Here is a 24,944-nt window from a genome sequence, read left to right on the forward strand (position 1 = left end):
TTTCTATGAGTTTTGTCTCTGGGTTTGTCTTTTGTGTACATTCACAGTGGGACTTTCTGTTTTCTGCTTTGGATTTTCAGCATTTATCAAGTCTGTTGAAATCTCTCTGTGGCTCTGAAAGGAGCAGAGAACTTAGATGATCAGACAGGCATCCCAGGAGGGGGAAAGCTAACCAGAGAGGGCAAGCATCCCAGGAGGGGGCAGTGTGTGAGCAAAGGCCTGAAGGCAAGACTCCCCAGCCACATGCAGGTGGCTCAGTTCGCTACACGGGTGTTTATAGATTCACAGAAGGTTAGAGTGACAATAGGGCTCTGAAATCACCTAGTCCACTCCCCTCATTTTGTAGTTGAGGCCCTTGAGGCTCAGAGAGGGGAAAGGACTTGCCTACATCAGATCCCCAGCCAGTGCCTCGGCTGGGCTCGAAGAGCCATCTCTCAATTCATGAAAGCAAATGGACAAAGCAAACTGATCTGTGGGCTGCTGTTTTGAGAAAAAACACCATCTAGTAGAGTAGAGAGTCTCACTCAACAAATGTTCATAATGGGAATGGGGTCTTGGGTTCCAGGCGGGAACGGTGGGCCCTGGTCTCTGGTGCACAGAGGTGTGCACCCCTGAAGGTGGTGGGTGTCTCTGTGAACGGAGGTGTTTCTATCCCACCACGGACTAGGAAGCACGGACTGGTGGCGCCCTCCCCAACCGCGGGGCAGGCTGCAGGGGGCTCTGCTGGGAGGGGAATGGAGCGCCTGCTGTGGAAATTAGCAGTTGCCCCCAGCCTTGCCCACCAGCCCTCTGCCTCTGAGGCTCAGAAGGAAGCTGGCTTTGCAGGCTGGGCCACGGCCCCGTGCACGCGCTCAGGGTCCCAGAGAGGATGCATGAAATGAAGTGAGAGAGCTCTTGATACTGTAAACGTCATAGCACTGAGAATGCAGAGCCCCAGTGACATCAGGGCAATGGAAGCAGGGACCTGACCTCTGGCAGCCACCCCAGGATTAGCGTGGTTCCGCAGTGGTGTTTACATTACGAGCTTGGTCACGGTTCTGCTGGCTTCGGGCCCAAGGCATCAGCTGTCATGATCATTTGTTCTTGGCAGGTCCCTGTCTGGATTCCGGCACACATGAGTCCCCCACCCCGTCTCTCGTTCCAGGATCCGGGAAGGGAGAGCAGATTGCTTTCCCCTCCCCATTGGCTGGTCCCCAGAAGAATCCTGGTGTTTCTCCCAAATGCTCAGTCCCAAATCCTTCGTTCTGTGCTGGAGATGCTTCCAGCTGGAGCGGCTCATGGCAGCCCAGCGAGGGCAGAGTTGTGCTGGGGGTGGCGTGGGGGGTGGGCTAGACCAGTGGACAGGCTCCGAGGGGGACCCGGGCCCGGGGCCCGGAGGTTCCCTCCCCGCCTCCTCCCACTCCCAGTGCCCCTGTGGGAGGTGGCGGGAGAGAGGGGCTGGCACCCAGGACCGGAAGCCCAGCGGAGGGGCTCTGGACTGTTTCCATGATTGAGGAGAAGTGGAGTGTGCTTCCCCTTGTCCCAGCCCACCTCTGCCCTGGCCTGCTCCAGTGGCAGAAAAGGTGAGACATGATGGCGTAAGCTGAGAAGCTCAGAAGCTCGTCCGAATATTACTCAGTCATCAAAAAGATGAAATAATGCCATTTGCAGCAACATGGATGGACCTAGAGATTATCATGCTAAGTGAAGTAAGTCAGATAGAGAAAGACAAATATCATAAGATATCACTTATATGTGGAATCTGAAATATGATACAAATCAACATATCTATGAAACAAAACCAGACTCACAGTTGTAGAGAACACACTTGTGGTTGCCAGGAGGGGGATGTGGGAGGGATGGAGTTTGGGATTAGCAGAGGCAAACTATTATATTTAGGATGGATAAACAACAAGGTCCTACTGTATAGCACAGTGAACTATATTCAATATCCTGTGATAAGCCATATATGAAAAAGAGTATATCTATATCTATATCTATATATATATGAGTGAGTCACTTTGCTGTACAGAAGAAATTAACACAACATTGTAAATCAACTATGCTTTAATAAAAATTTTAAAAAATGCTCATCTTGGGGACCACTGGGACCACTGACACCATAACAGCTTCCAGGACTGCCTGGAAGTCATTCCTTGAAATCTCTCCTGTGTGCCAGGTGCTATGTGAGGCCCAGGGCCACAGAGAGTGGGGCTCCAGCCCTTTAGCTAGGCCTGTCCTCCTTGGGGACCACAGTCCGAGGGGAGTGATAGTGGCTGGCGTGTGGGCACAGGGCGGCCTGCCCAGGCTCTGGCGCTCCCCTGAGGAGTTTGTACACGGTGATGCCTGAGGGTCCTTCCCGTTCTGAGATCTGGGGGTTCCGCCCTGGTGCCCTCAGAGATGGGAGGGATGAGTGTGAAGGTGAGCTTCAGGGCTGAGAGTGATGGGCCTCTTAAAAAGGAAAAGATTTGGCTAGTATCTGGGGACACCATAAGGAGAACGTTTCTGCTGAGGTGGAAGAGAGTTTGTGTCGAGAAGCATCAGGCTGTGAGTTTGCAGAAGAAGGGGTCAGGTTGGGAATGATTTTCAGAAGGTCCCCAACAGAGGGGGCTGCCCACCCCTCATGGTGTGAGGGCCTTCCAAGGGCTCTGAGTTCACTTGATTCTGATGAGATTAATCAGACAGCAGCGGTGGGCTGGAGAGAGAGGCTGGAGCCAAGAAGGGAGGCTGGGAGGACCCCAATGAGTGAGGCAGTGAGGAAGGAGTTAGACACATGACATGGGAATCACCTGGATGACAGCCTTGAAGGGGGCTGGGCAGAGGAAAGGGAGGAGTCCAAGAAAGCTCCAGATCGTTAACCTGGATTCCTGAGGAAATGACAAAAAGTCAGATCCCAGGAGTGCATGACCCATGGGCAGCCCTGCTTTAAAGAAGCACTTGGTCCTCAGGGCTCCAGGCAGCATGGCCCCATGAGACTCAGACTGGCCGCATTCCAGGCTCTTCTGAGTCGGCCGGGCCAGTACCACCTGAGGACATGACTAAGGCTTGGAAATCAGCACCCACCTTAACTGTCTACCCCAGCTTCTTCCCAGTTAATCTCTAGTAAAGGCCTTCACTAACCACTTAGTTATGTCTTAAAAACTCTCCATGTGTAGGATGTTTTTTGGATCTGGCTCTCCCTGGATTGGCAGGGTGATTTCAGAGCCTGGAATAACCATCTCCAAATAGTTCTGATGAAGCATTACGAAAAGTGAGGTACAGATGGTCAGGGATGGCCTTGCCACTCAAAGCTTCCCAAGACTGTTTCTATCCACCGCGTCACTGAATTCGCTTATTCCTCACTACAAATGCCAGAGGAAGGGATTTTTTACTTAGATTTTATAGAACCAGGACCTGAACCTAAGATCTTCCATATCCATCCTCAAACCTCACCTTCCAAATGACCTCTGCCACCTTGATGCCTTACCATCAGGGTCAGGCCGCTGGGCAACATCCTCTCTTTGCCAGAATGACTCCCGGGAAGGTCCATATGTTGGGTCACGCCCACATCAGAGCGAATAAAACAAATGGAGGGCATGGTCCATGGTATCCTTGACCTGCTTGATTCCCGGAGTGCTGGGTTTCCCATGGGGAGGCCGGGAGGGAGCAGAGAAGAGTGAAAAGGGATGGAGTGGACTGGGGACAGGGGGAGGTTGACAGCCCAGTGACAGCCCATGACGTAAGAGATCGAGGAACCGCTCTCAGCTCCCTTTGCTGCAGCTTTGACCTGGCCAGGAGATTGTTGGAATGGGCATTGTTAAAGCTCATTTGCTTCTGTACTCTGTCTTTCTTTGCTGTATAATCTTAGGCGTGTTCCCAGCAGTTCCTGTTCAAAAACCGAGGTCAACATGGCCAGTCTTACTTTGCTTTGCTTCCTAGGAAAGAGGTAGATGACTACAAACCCCAGTCCTCCTTAAATGATTTGTGTAACTCACAAGTCATTGTGCAATGATTTGTGCATTTTTCAATTGTTGATTACTTTTTTCCCTGTGCACATGCCATTGAATTCTTAAACAGCTGTCAGCTTGGGTTAGGGTCTGCGGACAGTGTCAACTTTAGGAATGTATCAGTACATCTTGATCTTGGCCACCTGGCTGTTTTGTGTGTATTTACACCCTCTGATCTCATATACTCATTCATTCATCAAATATTTATTGTGCAAGACATGACTGCTGTGCTGCGAGTATACGTGTTTTGGTTTCCTAGGGCTGCCATAACAAAGCACCACAAGCTGGGTGGCTTAAAACAACAGAAATTTATTCTCTCACAGTTCTGGAGGCCAGAAGTCTGAAATCAAGGTGTCCATGCTCCCTCTAAAAGGTCTAGGGGAGGATCCTGCTTGGCCTCTTTCTAACTTCTCATGTTGCCAGCCATCCTCGGCGTTCCTTGGCCTGTAGACACGTCACTCCAGTCTCAGCCTCCATGGTCACCTGGCCTTCTGCCCAGCTGTCTGTGCTTTCTCTTTTTATAAGGATGCCAGTCATTGGGTAAGGACCCACCCTACTCCAATCTGACCTCATCTTAACTAATTACATCTGCAAAGACCCTGTTTTCAAAGAAAGTCAAACTCTGAGGTTCCAGGTGGACGTGAACGTGGAGGGGACACACTTCCACCCAGTGCAATACAGTTTGGGCATTTTCCTTGGTCCTCTTTTTTCTCTCATCGAGCAGCCAGTGCAGGGCAATTTAGAGTCTGGATCTTCACAGCCAGTACGAGGATGTCAAGGACGTGGTCTTGTCTCAGGGAGCTGGCCATTCTCTTAGGAAAGAGAGAACACGTACTCCTGTGACTGTAAGACCAGGCAGTGGGAGATAAACGTCAAGTGGCACCGAGGACGTGCATTCAAACAGGCCGTGCCCACTTGCAGCAGGAATGATAGATCAGAGAAGGTTTCGCCAAGAAGGTGGTCATGAGCATCCTTGAGGGGCAGGTAGCCATAGGAGATTGGCGGGGAGGGCCCCCCCTGGCTCGCCAGTCTGGGAACAGCAGGCTGCCATGCGGGAAGGTTCGGGTGCGTTCTGGGAATGGCAGGGGGTCCAGCATGAGGAGCAAGGCAGGGTGGACAGGGCCAGGCAGACCTGAGCTGAAACCACGGCTCCCTCACTCGCTAGTTGGCTGTGTAATCTCAACACCCAGCATGTGGGGACTGAATCTGATCACACAAGCTAGAATCCCTGCCATGGTGCTGGACCCTCGCCCTGGAAGGAAGCCCCGCTAAGGAGCGATTAGAAACCTCTTCTTCCGTCCAGGTGCTCAAGCCAGAGATCTGAACCTGATCCTGGCCGCCTCCCCTGCCTTCACCTAGTTTAGCCAAGGTCTGTCTCTTCTACTTCCTAACAGCCACTCACATCCCTCCCCACGGCTACTTCCTTAATACAGGGCTCCGCCTCCTCTCACCTGGGGTGCAGCCTCCTCCTTGACCTCCCTGCCTCTGCTTTCCCTCTGTTCCAATCCCTTTCCAACACTGCAGCCTGAGCAGTCTTCCTTGTGTGCAGGTATGACCACACTCTTCTCTCAGGCCCCTTCTGTGTCTTCTGGTGCCCTCAGGGTCAAATTCAACACACTTACACCAGGCCTCCAGGACCCTCCACTTTCTCACCCTTCTTATCCTATCATGGGACCCCCCACCCCCAGTTTCTAATCCCATCATGATTCACAGATCTCTTTCTTATCTTTAAGCTCTTATAGGAATTGTTCCCTCAGCCTGGAACTTTCCCCTTTTCCTCTTAGTTAAGGCTGTTGTAACAATACCACAGACTGGGTGGCTTACACAGCATTCCTTTCTCACAGTTCCGGAGGCTAGAAGTCTGAGATGAGGGTTGGGTTCAGATGAGAGCCTTCTTCCTGGCTGCAGATGGCTGTCTTCTTGCCGTGCCCCCCTATGGCAGAGAAAGCATGCTCATCAGTGCCAGCGTGAGGACGGGAGGGAGGGAGAGTGCTCTCTGGGGTCTCTTCTTACAAGGGCGCTAATCCCATCATGGGGGCCCCACTCTCATGACCTCATCTAAACCTAATCATCTCCCAAAAAGGCCCCGTCTCCAAATACCAGCACGTTGGACGTTGGGGCTTCAACACATGAATTTGGTGTTGGGTTAGGGGAGCCACAGACATTCAGTCCATAACACACTCCCACTCCTCTCTTTACTTAGCCACCTTCTGTTCCTCCTTGCAATCTCACTTTGGATGTTACTTCTTCCAGGAAGCTTTCCCTGATTCCTACCTCCCCAGTGCAAACACACACACACACACACACACACACACACACACGGCTGGACTAGATAGAGCCCTGTGTGCCTCCAAAGCATAATGCTGACCCTTCCTCTTTTTAGGAGGGAGTTTCCTCCACAGGTGACCTACTCCAGAAAGCCATCCTCTAACCTTAGTGCTGTTTGTAACCCTTTCAGGACCACCGGGCCCCAAAGGCGATCAGGGGGATGAAGGGAAAGAAGGCACGCCTGGAATCCCTGGATTACCTGGACTTCGAGGTAATGGGGAGGCCCCTGGGAGGGACCTGGACGTACCAGGAAGGGAAGGGGCTCTGCTATCCATCCCTGACCCTCTATTTTCTCTTTGGTATCGGTGATGGGGCTCTTGGGACAGTGCCCAATCAACTCAGCTTCAGATGCCCTGTTCTGTTAAGAGACTAAGAGGTTATTGGTATAAGAATAGGATGGAGCAAATCCTTTTCCATAGAGAGTACCAGGACCTGAAGAAAAAGGGTACACACGAGGCTCACAACTCCTTGAAGCCACTTCCCACCCCAGGAGTCAGGGTCCCTGTGCCCAGGGCCATTGGAAGGTATTGAGGGTGTCCCCTGATCCAGAGCAGCCCATCAAGTATGCTCTGTCCCCTCAGTGTTTCCTGAGTCCCCAGCACCTGACCCCCTGCCTCCTGCGGAACCTGCCCCGGTCAGTAGATACCTGCCCTCTCATGCCCTCTCCACCCTGCTACATGCACTAGTGACAGCCCGGAAGGTCCAATAGCTGGCGGGGAGGGTACCTTGGGGCCTTCTGGAAAGAGTATGTTTGTCTTAAATGCCTCGTCTCAGGAGTGCCCGTTCTGTTACTTTACCAAATTTGGCATCCCAGCCTGTCCATTCCCGAGCCTCTGCTGTGAGCAGCGTTTTTCTAAGGGAGTGTAGAGTCTTCTAAGTGATGTAAGAAAAGGGGAGGTTTATCGGGGGAAAGGTGTCGGCTTATTTATGTCAGGAATTATACCTCCAAACCACCCCCTTCCTAAATCTCTAAGGAGGCTGAGAACAGGAGAAGAGGCAGAGGCTGGTGGAGGCAGAACCCACGGCTTGGCCTCCACTCCTGGCCTCCACCTCTCAGCACAGCTCCCTAAACTCAGAATCAAGGATGCCCAGGGGCTCCCAGAGCTGTGGAACCTCCTGTTCTGCCTTAGTCAATGACAGGATGCAGGGTCCCTGGGCATATCCTGCAGGAGACACACAACGCCGTGGCTGTTGGGCTCCAGGAATGTTGCATTAGGGAAAAAAATAAAGAAATCAAGCCCTCGTCTGAGGTGCTACCACCCTCTTGGGGCCCCCATCCTCTTCCAACCGTTTGATGTTTACGGCGGAGGAATCATAAGTGCAAGACAGATTTCTCCATGTCATGGAAAAAGGCCAAAGGAAACCAGCTAACATTTGAAGCAGGAAAGTACAATTAATTAGTGAATTAGAGTGCCCTGCTTTGCAGAGATAACTGTGGGCTTAGGTCAGGCCTCCAGGGCTGAGGCCTCGCTGGGCGAAACCATTGTTGACTCCGGCTTTCCATGGTGACGTGCAGCCAGTGCCACGGGGCCTTGTGGCCAGGAGCCCTGGGGACTGATGTGACAGCAGCCTGTCTGCCCCAGTTAGTGAGCTTGCAGACTTCCTGCCTCCTCTTCAGCCTACCTCCCCCTTCTCTACACTTCCCTGTGTTTACCACAAGGAAGGGACCTTTCTGGTTTTGTCTTACATAGGATGGGGAGTGATTTAATCTTCCTCCTACCCCAAGTACCAGTAAGCCCTTTTCATCCAGCTGAGATGAAGCCAGCCAACCAAGGATAGGACCCTGCCTCCAGCGCTCTCTGCTGTGTGACCATGGGCAGGTTACCTAACCTCTCTGGGCCTCCGTTTTCTCATTGGTAACTCAGGTGAAATAATACCTCAGTTTATGGGGAGGATTAAATAAGATACGTAATGGAAAGCACCCAGAACAGTGCCTGCCACATTCAAAAGGCTCAAAAAAATTTTGCAAGTCTAAATCTCTAGCAAAGCTGGAGGTATAGAGACAGCTCCCGAATGAGGTTGCCACCTCCACCATCACTCACAATAGAATTGGACCTTTCGGGGGGAGGGGTTCAGCCTCACTGGATAAAAGGTGCTGACGGGGAGGGTTTGTGCTGACCTTTTGGACACTGTCTCTGCAGCATCTTTACCTGAGAAGAATCAGGAAGCGGGGGCAGCAGGAGCATGGTCGAGGCCTGTGGCTGAGCCAGACGATGGCCTCTGGGGGCCCTTCCAGTTCTGAGTCTGAGGCTCCAAAACTTTTTGTCTCCCCAGGTCTGCCAGGGGAGAGAGGGACCCCAGGACTGCCTGGCCCCAAGGGCGACGAAGGGAAGCTGGGAGCCATGGGACCGATGGGCATGCGTGGGTTCAAAGGTAACAACGCATCTCTTGCGCACCCTTGCTCACCGCCAGCCCCTGTGCACCAATGTGAGCACTGGAGTGTGGACTGGGTTCAAGTTCTAGTTCTTCCACTGACAAGCTGAGTGACCTTGAGCAAGTCACTTAATCTCATTAGGCATCAGTTTGTTTTCTTTTCCTTTTTTTTTTTTTTCTTTTGGCCGCACCACAGGGCTTGCGGGATCTTAGTTCACCCCCCCCCCGCCCCCGCCCCCGACCAGGGATGGAACTCGCACCCCCTGCAGTGGAAGCACGCGTCCTAACCACCGGACTGCCCAGGGAATTCCCGTTAAGCCTGTTTCCTCATCCCCAAACTAGCGAGCCTCGTGACACCGTATTTCACAGGGCTGTCATGAGGATTACATGGAATGTATATGAGTGAAAACACAGTCAACTCCAAAGCGCTGTAGAAACGCAAGGGAGTGTTACTATTGGTTGCAGCTAGGTGATGTAACCAGAGGAAGCCAGGCCAGGAGAGCGGGCTTGCAGGAGAAACACAGACCCAGGATGGCCCCCTTCCCCTAATACTGCCAGGTTCCTCACAGTTCCCTCATATTCTTTTTGTTCCCCAAATATTTAAAACTTTAATCAATCCTCAGATTTCCATTGCCAATAGTGTTTCTTCTGACTTTTTTTCCTTCCCATTAATAGTCATCTCGTTCATTCTCAGGGAATCCCACTTTATAGTCAGTCCCATCTTTCCACGTTCATTTCAAGAGTGTCCAGACCTCTTAGCACCATTGCAGAAGAAGAAGAGGAACTCTGACACTCTTGCCCCAGGCTCTCTCACTTGTTAAAATGAAAACTAAGAAAAAGAAAAGTACTATTAATCATTCCCACCCCACATCTAGGATGACGTCTTAATCTAGGATCCCTGGGAACTTTTATTCTACTTTCTGGTTGGTGATTAAACAGACTGAGGTTTTCCTTCCTTTTATGATCCACATTTTAAAAAATCGACTTTAAAACACATTGCAAAAGCAGCACATGCTTATTGAAAACAATTTAACAATACAGAAATGTATAAAGTAAAAAGTGAGTGCCTTCCCGCTAGGTCTCTTAAGCGCTTATTCTTCAGAATAACTACTGTAAACACTTTGGAGTACATCCTGCCAGACCCTTTTCCAAGCACATTCGTATTTACATATATGGTTGCTTTTGTTTTTTTCAAAACTCGGAACACATGAGGCATCCTCCCCTGGAACTTGCTGGCTTGCTTTTTTTCATGAGAGAATATGCCATAAGCTTTTGATTTGCAGATATCTTTCTGGAGGCAATTGGATGGAATTCCCTGGTCATTTTAATGTCCCCTTGAGTGGTGTCAGGACCCTTCTACTTCTTTGTAGAGTGAGATGCTAGCTGAGAAAAAAGCTCTGTTGTTTTAACCATATCCTGGGAAGGAAATTCCACAATTCCCTGGAAACTCTCCCTCGTGTTTTATAGCCTCCTCCACTGATAAATCTGCCTGACGTAGAACCTATGTCTCTCCCTTTGTAACTGAAGACCCTCCCTCCTTCCTTTTCTCTTTCCGTGCTTATTAGAACAACCTTGGATTTGGGCTTCTGAAACTTCGGCTGTTTAATAGGAATATCTTTGCTTTGTCTTCTTCCTGTGGGATACCATGTACTCCTTTAGTCTGTGCTGCGCTGCTCCTCTGTGCTTTAGTTAGGAGGGAATGAAACTTCTCAGCTTGGTGCCCACCACCCTGCTTCCAAGGGGGACCAGAATAGGCAACATAATTGGCCCAAGCTCTTACCCTTTCAGCCATGCATGCCCTCCAGGGCTGCGGGCTCCTCCCTGAGGATTTCTCTGGTCTTGGGTTAATGTTACCTGCAGGTAAGACTTTATTTACAATTAGGATTTATTTCCATTTCTAATGCCCTTTTTCCTCCTCTGTTTCAGGTGACCGAGGCCCAAAAGGAGAGAAAGGAGAGAAAGGAGACAGAACAGGGGATGCCAGTAAGGAAATTCTGTTGGGGTCACTGGATTCTGTGTCAGCACAGGTGTAGCTGTTGCCCAAGCAACCCAAGTTTCGGTGGCTGGAGGCTGGAGCCCCCATGGGAGCTCCCCATGGGAGGCTGGGGCTCCCATGTCAAAGGAGCTCCCTGTCCACTCCAGGGCTCAGCTGATCCAGCAAGAGAGAATTATACCCCAGGGGCACAGGCCACGTTTCCAGACATGGTATAAACCCAGTGGTTGTGTGGGAGGGACTGGAGGCAGACTTCATGGGCTCCCTTCCGACCGCCTCACTATGTAATGTGTGCCTCAGTTTTCTCATCTATAGAATGGGGAGAAGAAGCATTCTTATGTCATAGAGTCATTGTAGAGAATTAAATGAGTTAACCCATGTAACAGGTGGTTAGCACTCAGTAAGTGTTTATTATTATTATCCTGTGTAATACACCAATTTAGACAGACTTACATCATTGGAGATGCTTGCTAAAATTCAGTTACTGACCTTGTTGAAATTCAGCAAGACCTCATGGAGAAAGGTGTAGAGGCGAAGCAGAATCCTGTTTGTTTTCCTCCTCTGCCACTAACTGAGCAGTGATGCTGGAAGTCTCATTATTTGGAAGACCACCGAGGCCAGGAATGGGCGTCTTTCCAACGAGGGTCCTTCCTAAAATGTTTACAAGGGAAGCCAGCTTATCTAGTTATGATACTCTTTTCCAGGGTTTGTTTCCCCTACAAAGGGCTACATGTAGAACCTTGGAGGGAGTGCCAGAAAAGAGCGAGCCTCCCAGCCAAGTTTCAATGAATAGAGTCTCCTAGCCAAGATGCCAAAAAATACCACCATATAGTATCTGTTGGGCTCTGAAATGCTGCCATCTGGGTGAAGGCTCAAGCAGTTTACCCACTTCTAGGGCATCTGGGCCCCGGTGTGGGGCTGCCTAAGAAGCCTGGGCCTGGGGAAAGGGACAGATACCACTGTAGATGCACACTTTGGACCCAGATTGAGGGTTTCTTGAAGGCTGATCTTCGGTTTCAGTGGGTCCTTAAAATGACATTTCCATCCCAGCCATGCAGGACCCGGAGACCTTGCTATTGAATAGTGCCCTTCTCCAAGGTCCCTGAAACTTTAACTTGCCTCCTACTTCCTCTACCCTTTCCTTTCCCAGGGCAGTGATTAAGGATCAAAGAGGAAAAGTGTACGTGACAGCTCTCTGTTGCTCTAAAGTGACGGGTGTACCTGAGGAGGAGGTATGCCTGTGTCTACCCGGACTCCACATGGCCACCGTACCTTAGATGCTGTAATCCACAAAGCAATCTACGTGCTTCGCAGTCTTTCTAGCATTGTGTAGAGTCCCTTCCAAGGATAGCCAAGGCTTAACTGGGAGCGTCCCGGCTAGATGAGATCTGCTGGACCCTGCAGGAGCCAAAAGAAAATTTCGAAGGCAAAGGAAGGGAGTCTAGATCTGATTAGGGTGTCTGTGATAGATCTGACTCACAGTTATCTAAGGCTGGGCACCAGTACTTTGTCTCTTGAATGCTGCCTTCTGCTGCTCTTTGTTGACTGGCTTCTGACGGAATGCTGCCGATGCAGCTGAGAAGGACCTTGCCATTTAGCTGTGTGAAATAGATAACTCCTGATGGGGTGGCAGGAAGGGAGGGACTGCGGAAAGATAACCTCTGAGAGGGGAATCAGAAACGCTGCCCACATACCCAGGGGTGCTTGTCAGGACTCTTTGACAGCTGTTCTCCAGCTGACTCGAGAGGATGGGGTGGTCTGAGCGAGCCAAACCTGGGAGAGGTGATGGTTGTCAGACGCCATTCACCCCAGGGATGCTCACGTCACTGTTTTCCTTGCCTCTGTGGGCCCAGCTGGGTGGGCTTTGCACTGGGATTGGGCTCTGAGGCTAGGGGCAGTGTGTGTGTGCGTGGTGGGGGCGGGGGGGATGGGGGGTGGGAGTTGAGCCACCTGGGGGCGCTCCGCCCGGCACCGGTGGGGAGCCTGGGGAAGGGCAGCTAATCCACTTGACCCCGGAGCCTATTGACTGCACCGCAAGAGGCCCGTGTCAGCTCTGGATGGCCCCTCCTCGGGGACTGCCCTGAAGACGCTGTGCCCTCCCTGGAGCCAGAGCTCACATAACAGCCCCCTGACAAGACCCCAAGGTGTCTCCATTGGTGATGGAGCTGGAAAGTGGGGACAAGGACGGCCCCATCGACAGGCGGCCGTACACAGCGTGGGAGGCACAAGGGACACATACGGGGATCGCAGAACCACCAGGCTGGACGGCCATCCGTCCATGTCCCATTCTCAGAGGCCTGGAATGGGGAGAGGAGACACCCAAGGCAGAGGCTGGACGGAAAACCCAGGCCTCGGCCTTCTCTGATTCTGGAATGAGAGCTCAGGCCCCTGGTCTTGAAGAGGAGAGTTGGGCTCCTTAAACCCCCTAGAGATGCCTCCACTTGGAGGTATGGATGGAAGGGCCTGAGGCTGAAGGGGGGCCGCTGAAGCAGTTCAGGGCTGAGACCTGGGCCTTGCCATGGCCTCTGCCCCCTGCCCTGCCTCTGCGCATGCCAAACCCACTGTAGTCAGACTGCTGCTTAGGTTTCTAAGGAACTCTGGTCCCAGAGGCCTTCACTGGATCCCTGGGACTGAGGTTCTGGAGAAGGAGCCAGGGATCATCTTTCAGAAGAGTGCGGAAATTCTGACCCAGGCTGAGTGCCCGCTTCTGGGGGGTTCTTAGTCATTCCCTGGGCCCAGGGCAGCCCCACCGTGAGATCCAGCGGGTGGGAAGAAGGAGTTCTCAGCACAGGGCTCCACCCTCCTTCAAGAAAGGATATGGTGGAGGAGGAACTCTCCTCTGGGAACCCAGCTTGCGCCTAAGGCCTGGAACCTTTACCAAACACCTCCCACCTTTAGCAGCAAAATCCTAAAGCTCCAGCAGGTGGGGATGTTACTACATTAAAGGGATTGATGAGAAAAACAACAAAGACCCCAGCCTCAGGTCAGAATTGGAAATTAGGGGTTTTCCTTTGAAGAGGGCGTTACGGAAAAGACTTCTCAGGACCCCTGTTTTAAGTAAATATTAAAATATTTTTCAGAACAAGATCTTGTAATTGTTTACCCATGTTTTGGCCTGGAGTCATAGGGTTTTAGAGTCATAGGGTTTGGATGGTGTTTCAGACCAACTCCTCTCCCACCCCTGAGCCCACCCAACCGGTCCTCTGAACAGAGAGCTGGAGAGAATTCCCACAGTCCCCCAGCTAGGTCATGGCCAAATTGGGGCTAGAATACAGAGCTCTTGATTTCTGCTTGATGGGAAGTAAAGGTGTTTGTTTGTTTTAATTTTTATTGGAGCATAGTTGATTTACAATGTTGTGTTAGTTTCAGGGGTACAGCAAAGTGAATCAGTTACACATATACATATATCCCCTCTTTTTTAGATTCTTTTCCCATATAGGCCATTACAGAGTATTGAGTTCCCTGTGCTATATACGAGGTAAAGGTTTTTTGTTGTTGTTTGTTTCAGGCAAGGGTGATATCAGTCATTCTGTTAGATGTTTGGCTTTTGAGAGTTTCGCCAGGAAAAAAAAAAAAAGTTACATATACACATCTCAAGACAGAAAGACATTTGTTTTACCCTCATATATGGTCCATTTGCAAGAAAAATAAATAGTATTTTGCAGCTAAGAGGTGGATAAAGGATCCAGTCTTGTTTAAGCCCTACAGCATGAATTTCAAGCAGGATATAAATTCAGATTGTGTAAATATGTTTCCTCAATTTGGTTTCACGTGGAAAAAAGTATGCAGAATGACCCAGGGGTAAATTCCAAGCCAGGGCTTGTTGATAGCTATCAGTTGCATCTCAGAAAACTTGAAAAATGTTTAACACCTTGTGTGTGTTTTCAATATTTAGGGAAGTAGGTTTGTGTGTGTTTGGTGGGGGGCGGGGAACCAGTGGGCACCCCAGCATGCAGTATAAGCTCAAAATAAATGATCAGGATGGTGGTTTCTAGACAGTTTTTTTTTTTTCCCATTGCTACTGAGATGTCTCTATCTCTGTTTTAACAGGTACTCACTTTGGGGGGGGGGTGCGCTGCGTAGCACGCAGGATCTTAGTTACCCGACACGAGGGATCCAACTCGTGCCCCCTGCAGTGGAAGCGTGGAGTCCTAACCACTGGACCGCCACGAAATTCCTTCTATCTCTGTTTGAGAATAAGGGATGCAAAGACAGTCCTTTGGAGTCCGTGAATTCCCTTCCGCCCACCCCTGTCCCTAGAATTGGCGGCACTGGGTGCCCCAGGGGACCTGTTTGAGCACCAGAAGATAGCATTCTTTCAGGCCTGAGAGACAGAGCTACTGGACCTTTTATGTATAATCATATTTCTTTATGAACTCAACTGCGTGTACATCTTATTCCTTATACAACTTTAATGCCCCAGCAACAACATGGTTTAAAAGTAAACCACACTTCCAAGAAAAACTAACCACTCACGCAAGACTGCTCACCAACTTGCACCTGGTACTCTGGGGAGTAAAGTCTCTGTGCCTGACATTTCACTTAATTCTCCAGTCCTTCCTATTCAGGAGGCATAATGATGTCCCTGTTGGAGAGATGAGGAGGCTGAGGGTAGAGGATAAGGAACCCGCCCAGAGCCGCCGGCGTTCATCAGGGGCAGAGCCAGGACACAAGGCGGGTCTGTCCTCCCTGGAGCCTACTACCAGTTCTGCTACCATCTTCGATTATCTTTTATTCTTGTTTTCTCTCTGGCCTTTGACATGGGGGTCAGCATGGGGTCCTCATGGGCTACCATCCTTAGTGGGTTTAATATGAAAGCGCTCATTTCTTCCTTAGCAATGCTCCCTTTTTTTAAATTGATTTTCTAATTGTAGTATAGTTGATGTAAAACATCATATAAGTTATAGGTGTACAACAAAGCAATTCACAATGTTTAAAGGTTATCCCCCATTTACAGTTATCACAAAATATTGGCTCTGTTCCCCGTGCTGTACAATACATCCCTGTAGCCCTTTTTTTTTTTTATAAATTTATTTATTTATTTTTGGCTGCGTTGGGTCTTCATTGCTGCACGCGGGCTTTCTCTAGTTGCGGCGAGCGGGGACTACTCTTTGTTGAGGTGCGCGGGCCTCTCATCACGGTGGCTTCTCTAGTTGCGGAGCATGGGCTCTAGGCGCGTGGGCTTCAGTAGTTGTGGCACGCGGGCTCAGTAGCGGTGGCTTGCGGGCTCTAGAGCGCAGGCTCAGTAGTTGTGGTGCCTGGGCTTAGTTGCTCCACGGCGTGTGGGATCTTCCCGGACCAGGGCTCGAACCAGTGTCCCCTGCATTGGCAGGTGGATTCTCAACCACTGCGCCACCAGGGAAGCCCCCTGTAGCCCATTTTATACCTAATACCTTTTCATCCTCTATCCCTGTATTACCGCTCCCCCTTCCCTCTCCCCACTGGCAACCACTGGTTTGTTCTATCATTGAGACTGCTTCTTGTTTGTTATATTCACTAGTTTGCTGTATTTTTTAGATGCTCAGTTACTTTTGAAAGACTTTTCCCCGTCTCAGAGTTCGCTCTTTCTTTCGCCAAGCCTTAACTGCCTCCCCCGCCTTGGTGGCTCTGGGATAGGCCAGACTAAAGTTTTCACACCGGGGATGGGGGTCTCTGCCTCTGCCAGTGAAGCCTCCCCCATCGTGGGCGTTTCGCATTCTTCATGACTATGCGATTGTGCCTTCCTTTGTCCCTTCTTTTATCCTCACATAGTGAATCTCTGACAGATGCAAACATCACAGGGTGGGTGGAGATGGAAAAGTGGTTTTTAAATGTTTCTCCCCCTACGCTTATGTCTGGTGACTGAAAATACACAGACACACAAGACTCACTGAGAAAAATTGTCCCACAGCAAACACTGTCTCTGGCTGGAGCAGAGCGGGGGACGCCCCAGAGAGAGAAATGAGCCCAAGGATGCGGAAAATGAGGAGCCCTGGGAACCAGATGAAAACTGAGCAGGGGCAGGCAGGGCCCGAAGCCCGCGGGTCAGAAAGCGGGCCAGCACAGCACGGAGCTGGCTTTGGAAGGGGGCCAAGGCAAGAGAAGGCGAGGGGGCCGCCCTCACTTTTGTCCTAGAGAAGAGGTACATGTGTGGCAGGAAGGAAACGTTTAGGCAAGAGAGCGTCGGTTATTCACTTATTTAGCGAACATTCTCGGCGGCTTCGCTGGAGGTGAGGCTCTGGCTGAAGGCTGGGCAGCCCAGATGAGGAAGGCCTGGCCTCACCTTGAGGAGCTCACAGGCTGGCAGGTGACAATCCTAGGACAGAATGGTGAGGGTTTTAGGAGGTGAATATACAAAGGGAGTCACTCAGTGAGGTGTCTTTGACCCAAGTCTTGAAGGGCAAGTTGGTGTCCAGCCGGTGCCTGGAGAAGGTGAAGAAACTCCAGGTAAAGGGAACTGCGCATGGAACGGCAGAGCGCTGTGTGATAAACCCAGAGTGTTTGGTACAGCAGAGGTTTGAGGGGCAAGGAACAAACACTAAGGCCAGAGGGCTATTCAGGGATCTGTGCGCAGGAACGCAGGCTTGGTCTCTGGGCGACCCGGGCGGGCTCTAAGCAGGGTGTGACGTGGCAACAGTGGGAGGTGACCGGCCAAGCGGAGAACCAGACTAGAGCCAGGACCCAGGCCGTGACAGTGGAGCCCCAGGCATCCCTGATGGCCCTCAGCCCCTCAGCCGAAGCCGGCACCTGGCAGGCTGGCCCTTCCCCCGACGGGAAGGTCCGCGTTCAGGTCCGGGCTTCCCCGCTGCCTCTGCTCCTGCGCTCCGCAGAGCTGCTCTGCTTTGAGAAAGGCCTGCTTTTCAGAAACCCCCGTTTCCTGAGAAGAAGCGGGGACGGCGGGCTGTGGAGCAGCCGTCCTGAGATCCGAGTCCCCTCCTGACCCGGCCGTGTGGCCCTGAGGCCACTCGCTGAGCCTCTCCGGCCACAATTTCCTCTTTTCAACCCCCATTCTGTGCAAAGGATGGGATCGGACCCCGCTTTGCCAAGAGCCTACCTTAAGCCTTCCAAAAACCAATCCAGTGACGTTTCCTGAAAGCTTCCTAGTGACCCCTTCCAGGAGAGCTTCAAATCGCTCTGCCCAGAAAGCAGCTCAGTTCCGCTGAACCCAAGCTGACCTTGGTTTGATGGCTTCAAATAGATCCAGGAAGGCCTGGAAAAACACAAGGGCTGGCTCCTTTAAGAAGCCAGGGGGCGAAGTGGGAGAGTGCGGCAGGGGAGGTGTGCTGTCTAAGATCCACAGACACTCCCGGCTTGTAAAACGGAGAGAGAAGAGCTGCAGCTTGGGCCCTGGGGCAACGCAGCCCCCTTGGAGAATCCACGCTCTCACTGAGCAGCAGAGGATGCTAGGAGGTCCTTAACAGGCCCGCTAGTATTTGTACTCTAGATACATAGATGCTGAGTGAACGGACGCAGGAGCCCGCTGAGGGCCAGGGGGAGAAAAATGAACAAGCCAGTGTTTGGCGTTTATGTCAAAAGTGAGTGGCCAAGTGCTGAAGCGGCACTTGGAGAGGTTTGCTGCTTTTAACTGTTAGGCCGGTGGGCATTACTCTTGTAGGTGGAGGTAACCAGTCCGTCCCCTAAGCACCTGTTCTTTTTATGATGAGTGAGCCAGGGAGCGTGTCAGCACCGTCTGCGCGTCTCACATGACCCACACTCAGCTGACACTGCTCAGCCCATCCTCCCGGGGGCCCCCAGGACCACAGCACCCTCGACTCCCTGGCCAACAGGCATCGGTTTCTGGGATCTGCCCTAAAGAAAACTTGTAGGAATACAAACCTCAGATGGAGGGCGAGAGAGGCATTTTCTACAAAAACAATGCCTTGGAACCACTGAAGAATTGAAGTTTTGGCCTTTGATGTGGGTTTTGTACGAGGGAAGTTTTGAGACGTACGTTAAAACCAGGAATGATTGAACTGTTTATTGAGAAAGCAACTCAACCAACTCAGGAATTGTGCGTAATCCCCGTGACCCCGCACTCACTCATTTTAGGTTGGGTGGTAAACGTGCTGCAGGCACTAGATGAAATCCGGGAGGTCCCCGCTGCCGAGTCTTCTTGATGTAGCTGGATCAGAGTTAGCTGCCACTGCATTAACTTCATGGCTCCACTTCCTCTCGAGTCCTTTGCCTGTGGAAAACCCCCGTGGGGTGTACTTGGAAACAGTGGTCTAGACGGACTTACTTCCCCTAGCGCTGGATTTCAGCCGCTCTTCTAAAGAGTGCCGTTGTGGAATTCTGATGGAACAAAGAGGTAGGCAAAGCCTGTGGACATCCCGGGAGGTCTTGTGGATGCTATGGTCGGGGGAGGTCACGGCTGATGCTTCACCGACTCAAAGGCTGGGCGAGTCCTTTGCTGCAGTGGCCAGCACCATCCTTGGGAATTAATACTGAGCTCAGTACTATTTACTGAGAACTGACCACCCCGGTCCCCGAGCTCCTTGTATTTCAGAACTCTTGAAGGTATGTGTCATTATCCCATTTAAACAGATGAGGAAACTACTCTGAGAGGTTAAATTACTTGCCCAAGGTCAGAGAGCTAGAAAGTGGTGGACCCAGTATACAAGCAGGTCTGTCTTCAAGGGTTTAGAATATGCAGATGGGGAAGCATCCCAGCCAGGGGTCTCAGACCTTGAACTTGGAAGAGAGCAGAACCAAGAGAGAGGAAACAGGGCAGGGCGGGGACACGGTGAACGAAGCCAGAGGGTGTGAAAGAGCCTTCTTAGGAAACGCCACCAGTCTTGGTCATGAGCCCTGGAGGTAAGGCAATGGTCTGTGAAGGCTTTAGAGGGATGCTGTGTAAACATCAGCACTTCCTCTCAGCTATACCCGTGACAAAATGAGGGTTCAGGATCATGGCCTTTCTCCCAGCTCTACAGCATTTCTTTCTAGTCCTAAAGGCCTGTTGACCCTCTATGACCCCTCACTGCCCTTTGAGAGGCCCAGGAGCAAAAGCAAGGCAAAAGACTCACCTCTCCACCCAGGCCGCCCAGTAAATTCCTACAAATCCAGCTCCAAGCAGAGCTTCTGGGCATTAGCAACCTCCTCCCACTGTGATGGGGTGAGCCTCTGCTTCAGGACTGGTCAGGGAAAGTGCTTCGTTTATTATTTGATCAGACACATTTTCATTGAACACCTGCTAGGAGCCAGGCAACCATGGCTAGGGCATTAGAGGAACAAAATCAGCCAAGACAAACTCCTGGTTTCCAAGGAATATGTAAGAGAGTTGGGGAGACCAATGGGAGAGTCAACAGTTAAGAAAAAGAATCCAGCATAAGAAGTACAGTGATAATTGGGAGATATTTCTGCTATTCCTTCTGTCCAGTAAAGTCCCGAGTACCCCCATGTGACCCCCAATGAAAGACACAGTACAGTGGCCTGTGGGGCTGGAGACCCAGATGTGGCCACTTTATCCTGTGACCTTGAGAAAGTCACTTTCCTTCTCTGAGTCTCAGCTTTCTCATCTGTAAAATGGGTATCACGCCCACCACCCCCAGAGGAGGACTGCGAAGATCAAATAAGACCGTCTAACAAAAGTTCTTTGAAGAGGCATACATCACCATATTTAGAGCAGATTGCCATTAGGAAATAGCATTTTATAAAGTGCACCCACAGGCCAGACCACATTTTAAAATCGATGCCCTCCAGCATCGCTTTTCCAGCCTGACCAGAAATTCCTTAGGCTTGTGGGATGACTCCTGTCCTTCCCATTCAGACCGCATTTCCTGTGGATGTCAGGGGAAAGAGCAGTGCCCCGTCTAGGCAGGCACAGAGCTCTTGTGCTGCAGGCTGGCTGGGGGCATGGGGAGTTCTTTCTTCACAGGAGAAGAAAAGTTCAACTTCCTTAAAGGGCAGCTGGTCTAGATTATCACCGGGTCTCTACTCTGCAGCTGCAGAGAATCAGAGCCTATTTTCCCAGCCCCATGTGTTTATTTCTATTCCCCACAACCTCCTTTCTTTCAACTTGTTTTGCTTTGGCGGGGCCTGGAAGGCAGGATAAATACACCTAAAGGAGCTATGAGGTTTCAGTATTATGCTGGGTTTCTCCTCCTCTCTTCTCTTGAGAAGCAAAGTTCTCTGGGCTTTTGGGCCCTTCTGATGCACAACCAAGCAGGTTCTGGGGTAGTTAAGGATCAGTTCTGTTCCTAGAGCCCCTCAACCACTCACTCATTTAGTACCATTTGTTGATGGCGATGTGCTAGGTCTCTGCCTGCAAGTGGGGCTGCGACCGGGAACCACAAGGATGCTGAATGCCTGTCACTTCCTGGGACCTTCCAATGGTGGGGCATGCGGGCTGGCCGAGGGAGCGGTGCTGGACTATTTCTCATCTGTGGGAAGCGCATATGGGGGCCACAGGTCAGGGAGGCCCTCCTGGAGGAGATGACCTGACTACTGTGAAGTCGTGTAGCCCAGGCTTGATCCCAGATCCATCCTCTCCAACAGTGCTTCTAGCCCTGGCTGGGCATTTCCACTACCTGCCAACTGTTCAAAAATGTCCCTCCCCCAATTCCCCGCTGGTAGATTTTGAAGCACCCCAGTGATTCTTACATGAAGCCCAGGGCCAAGAACCACTGCTTTAAGTCCCAGGCTCTTTCCCTTACTCCTAAAGACACGAATTCCTACAGCCCCAGGGGGCTGCTGGGAGATAGATGAAAGGTACTTTACATATGGGGTGGGCTGTTATTAAATATTTGTCTGAAGTGTTCAGCCTGACAGTTGGCTCTGTGGTTTGAAAATGAAAGGCCTTTGCTCTCCCTGGCTCCACCTCGGAGCAGCTGTGTGACCTTAGGCAAGTTATTTGACTTCTGTGGGCCCATTTCTCCTTTGTTAAGCGAGGGTCATGATGACTAACTCATGGAGCTGTTGTGAACAGTAAGTGAGCAAAGGCGTGCGTGAGCACTGCACGGGGCCTGACATGTCGTGGGGACTGAGTGTACACGGGTTCCCTTCACCGTCCGCCCTTGACTTGAAATCTCTCCCGGGCAGCACCCAGGACCTGCCTTTGTTGTGCTGGGTTTGGGGCGGCTCTGAGCCAGGTGCAGACAAGCCCCACAGGCAGTGGGTAGTTCTAAGGCTGCCCCAGCCCTGGAAACCAGTTCCGAGATGGTAGCTACTGGTCATTAAGCTGTCCTCCCGGACCCACTGAGAGGCTGAATAATGCAGCCACTCCCTCGGCTGTGCTCCCACCAGATGCTGGAGAAAGAGGAAGATATTCTGCATCTCGCCCCCCCAATTATAACCCTGAAACCCAAAGCAAATAGAGTAAAATAAGGTAGGGAGTAATTGGATGAAAAAAACACTGGAGCCCTCCAGAGATGCCAGCGCCCTGTGAGTGAAACCAGATGTTGGTTTTAAAATCCTGGAATGGATTCCCAAGAGATACTGTCAAGTTCCCTTCCATCCCCAGAGGCAGAATGAACAGCTGTCAGGCCTGGTATAGAGTGGAGAGGAATCCTGTATTTGAAGTGGGAGGGGGGGTTCAAGGCCAACATCCAGAGTCCCTTCCAGCTCTGGGGCTCAGGCATTCAACGCCAAAGCAGGGGAATCTGGAGCAGACCCAGCCTGCTTTGTCTAAGACCTTGCTTTTCCTACATCTACATTTACAAGGCAAAGAGAGCAAAGATATTTGTTTTTTAGAAAAGAATCCCCACATATTAGATACGTGCTGGGAGCCCCAGAATGGCCTCAGCCCTGGCTTCACATTCCTGGACCATTCCGGAATGGCCTTGCTTAACGAATCACATCCAGCTTGCATTAGTGAGCAGAAACTTGCTGACAGCAGGAGCCAGTCTTCTGCCGACGCCCCTGTCCCCCTCCCCTAATATGCTAAGAAGCCAGGAACTGAGCCCTGGGGAGAGCAGAGGAAGTTAGGAGGAGATTAATCCAATTGGAGGGATGAGCCCCTCCTTGCTCCCGCTCCCCAGGCAGCAGGCTTGCTTTGCAACGAGCCTTTCAAGGATACACCCCTGATGGGGCTACTGGTACCCAGGCCATCCTCAGCAACTCATGAAGACGTCTCAGAGCTGACCCACATGTTTCCGGGCGAAGTGCTGGCTGACCGGGGGTGGAGCTCACAGTAATGGTTGCCCGCGGTGTGCCAAGTCTTTGACATGTGCGATTGCTCCCAACCATCGCCATTTTACCCATTTTAAGAAGAAGGTAGGTGTAGAGAGGTCCTATCTGGTCCTATAGTGGAGCCAGAATTTAGACCCTGTTCCTGAGTCCAGAGCCAGCCTCATTCCGCTCTCCCCTGGTGCCTCCCCCAGGGATCACCACCACTATGTCTTCCTCCATCCGAATTCCCCAATCCACCAGCGCAGAAGAGGCAAGTAGCTAAGCAGCTTTCAGATGGGTGCGTGGGCTTCACAGGTGCTCTCTTTGGGCATTTTTGGTAGCAAGGACCAGGGACTCACTGGGTCACTTCACGTAATGGGGTCGTATGGTAAGGACACCTGGGAAGACTTTGGAAGACTGGGGCTCATAATACAAGTGGGCCTTGCAGAGCCTGGAAGGGGAAGTTCTTTCAGAATCCCAGGCAGTTCTGGGGGCTTCAGGACTGGGGTTCATGTCTTCACTCTAGTGTCTCATGTCCAACATGGCTTGTTAATTCCACTGTCCCTGCCTCTTTTTGCTTCTGCTGCTTCTCAGCTCTCTGCATATTCCCCCCACTCAGATTCCTAAGAGAATCTGGGTGATCCCGCTACATCATTCTAGTGGTTTGGACCAAACTCCTGAGCCAGACCCATCCATCACTCATGGCCTTACACATGGGAAAGGAAGTGCCCACGGGCTGTGAGCATGGCATACATGTTGACTAGCTTATCTAATGCCAGTCTTATCACACCTGATGTCAAAGATAAGCAAAGCTGTGTGCTAAAGTGGTCAGGACAGATCTTAATCAGTAATATACTATATGTAGTGGGGCAAAGAGGTCAAGGGGAATTGAATTCAACTGTGATTCGTACAGAGGTGACTGGGCATTTTAATGGGAAAGTGAGGGGGTGAGGGGTGAGTGGGGACTCAGTAGAGTCAGGGACGTGAAAAATTATTGAAAGCAGGAGGGGGTTGGTCCCTGTGAAACCCATCTGGGTTGCTAGCTGGGACTCCTCCCTCCCACAGAGGCTGGGAGACAGCGCGCTGTCTTCAGATGGCGGCTGGAACAAACAGTAAATTCTTTTAGCAGCCTTGAGTGTTCTCAGGCAGGCACTTTAAGGGGGGGCTAGGGTCATCCTAGGGATGCAGCTTGGAGCTGTTAGAAACTGTGGGTTTGGTCAAGGAGAGAGTCTTTGTCACTGATCCCCTCAAGCACCCTGGGAAGTGAGTGTGACAGGTGAAGAAAGGAGGAAGAGAGAGTGTCCTAGTGCCTCTAAGGCTTAAGAAGAACACTGGCAGCGTGCCGTGCCTGGCCCCTGCCAGTCGCCTCCTCCTGGCTCACCGCCCTCCTCCCTACCCCACACTGCCCACCCCAGATCCCCTCTGGTGGCACTTAGCAGGGGCAGTTTGAAATTGCCTTGTAGCATTTTTGTGTCCAGAGAAGAAGCAGGTTCCAACCCTCTGTGTCCCCATGGCTGGGTCAATCCATGTTTAGAAATCAACCAGTAATAGGGAGTCTAGAATGATCTACAGAAAATCAGCACAAATAGATACAACCTGGGGTCAGGGCCCCCCCGTCACGGTCTTCATTCTGGTGTGGTGGGCTCAGTGGGGAGACACTGCACCCATTCTGAACAGCCGGGCACCAAAGGTTAAGACTAGAACCAGAGAGATACAGGAACCATGCGGTACTCAGCTGGGAATTCTGATCGGACCCCCTGACAAAGTCATGTATCCATCCACCCATCTGCCCTTCATCCCACCTAGCCATCAAACATTGACTTAGCTTTTTCAGCCGGCCAAGCATGATGTTAAGTATTGAGGGTACTGAAAATGCCAATGCCGGGAGGAGCAGTGGTCTAGAAAAGAGGGATCTGGCATCCCAGCTCTGGACATCAGCTTCCTCAACTCTAGATGAGGGGTTTGGACTGGGAAGTCCCTGAGGTCTCTACCAGCTCTGGCATTCTGTGGTTTTATCCATTTTAGGCTGTTAGTTCATTTGAATGCCTCAAGGGTAGACAATACTTATTCGTCCTTGCATCCTTAGCACCTAGTACAATTCTGGAATATCATAGGGATTCCATAAGTGCATCTGGATGGATAAGTAAATGAGTAACTGAAAAAAGAAATACATACATTGTATAGAGAATTAATAAAGA

General features: G+C 51.2%; 1 protein-coding gene across 3 annotated transcripts in view; it reads left to right on the top strand.

Annotated features, from left to right (window-relative positions):
• Nucleotides 1–24,944, top strand: part of SCARA5 (scavenger receptor class A member 5) — a 117,875-nt gene that overhangs the window by 71,437 nt on the left and 21,494 nt on the right. For all 3 annotated transcript variants that reach the window (XM_057549387.1, XM_057549386.1, XM_057549388.1), the window contains exons 5-7: nt 6,424–6,504; nt 8,568–8,666; nt 10,593–10,649. In XM_057549387.1, coding sequence (XP_057405370.1) covers nt 6,424–6,504; nt 8,568–8,666; nt 10,593–10,649 — 237 coding nt within the window. The remainder of the gene's footprint in view (nt 1–6,423; nt 6,505–8,567; nt 8,667–10,592; nt 10,650–24,944) is intronic.

The sequence above is a fragment of the Balaenoptera acutorostrata genome, chromosome 6 (genome assembly GCF_949987535.1).
Source record: "Balaenoptera acutorostrata chromosome 6, mBalAcu1.1, whole genome shotgun sequence".
Taxonomy (NCBI): Eukaryota; Metazoa; Chordata; class Mammalia; order Artiodactyla; family Balaenopteridae; genus Balaenoptera; species Balaenoptera acutorostrata.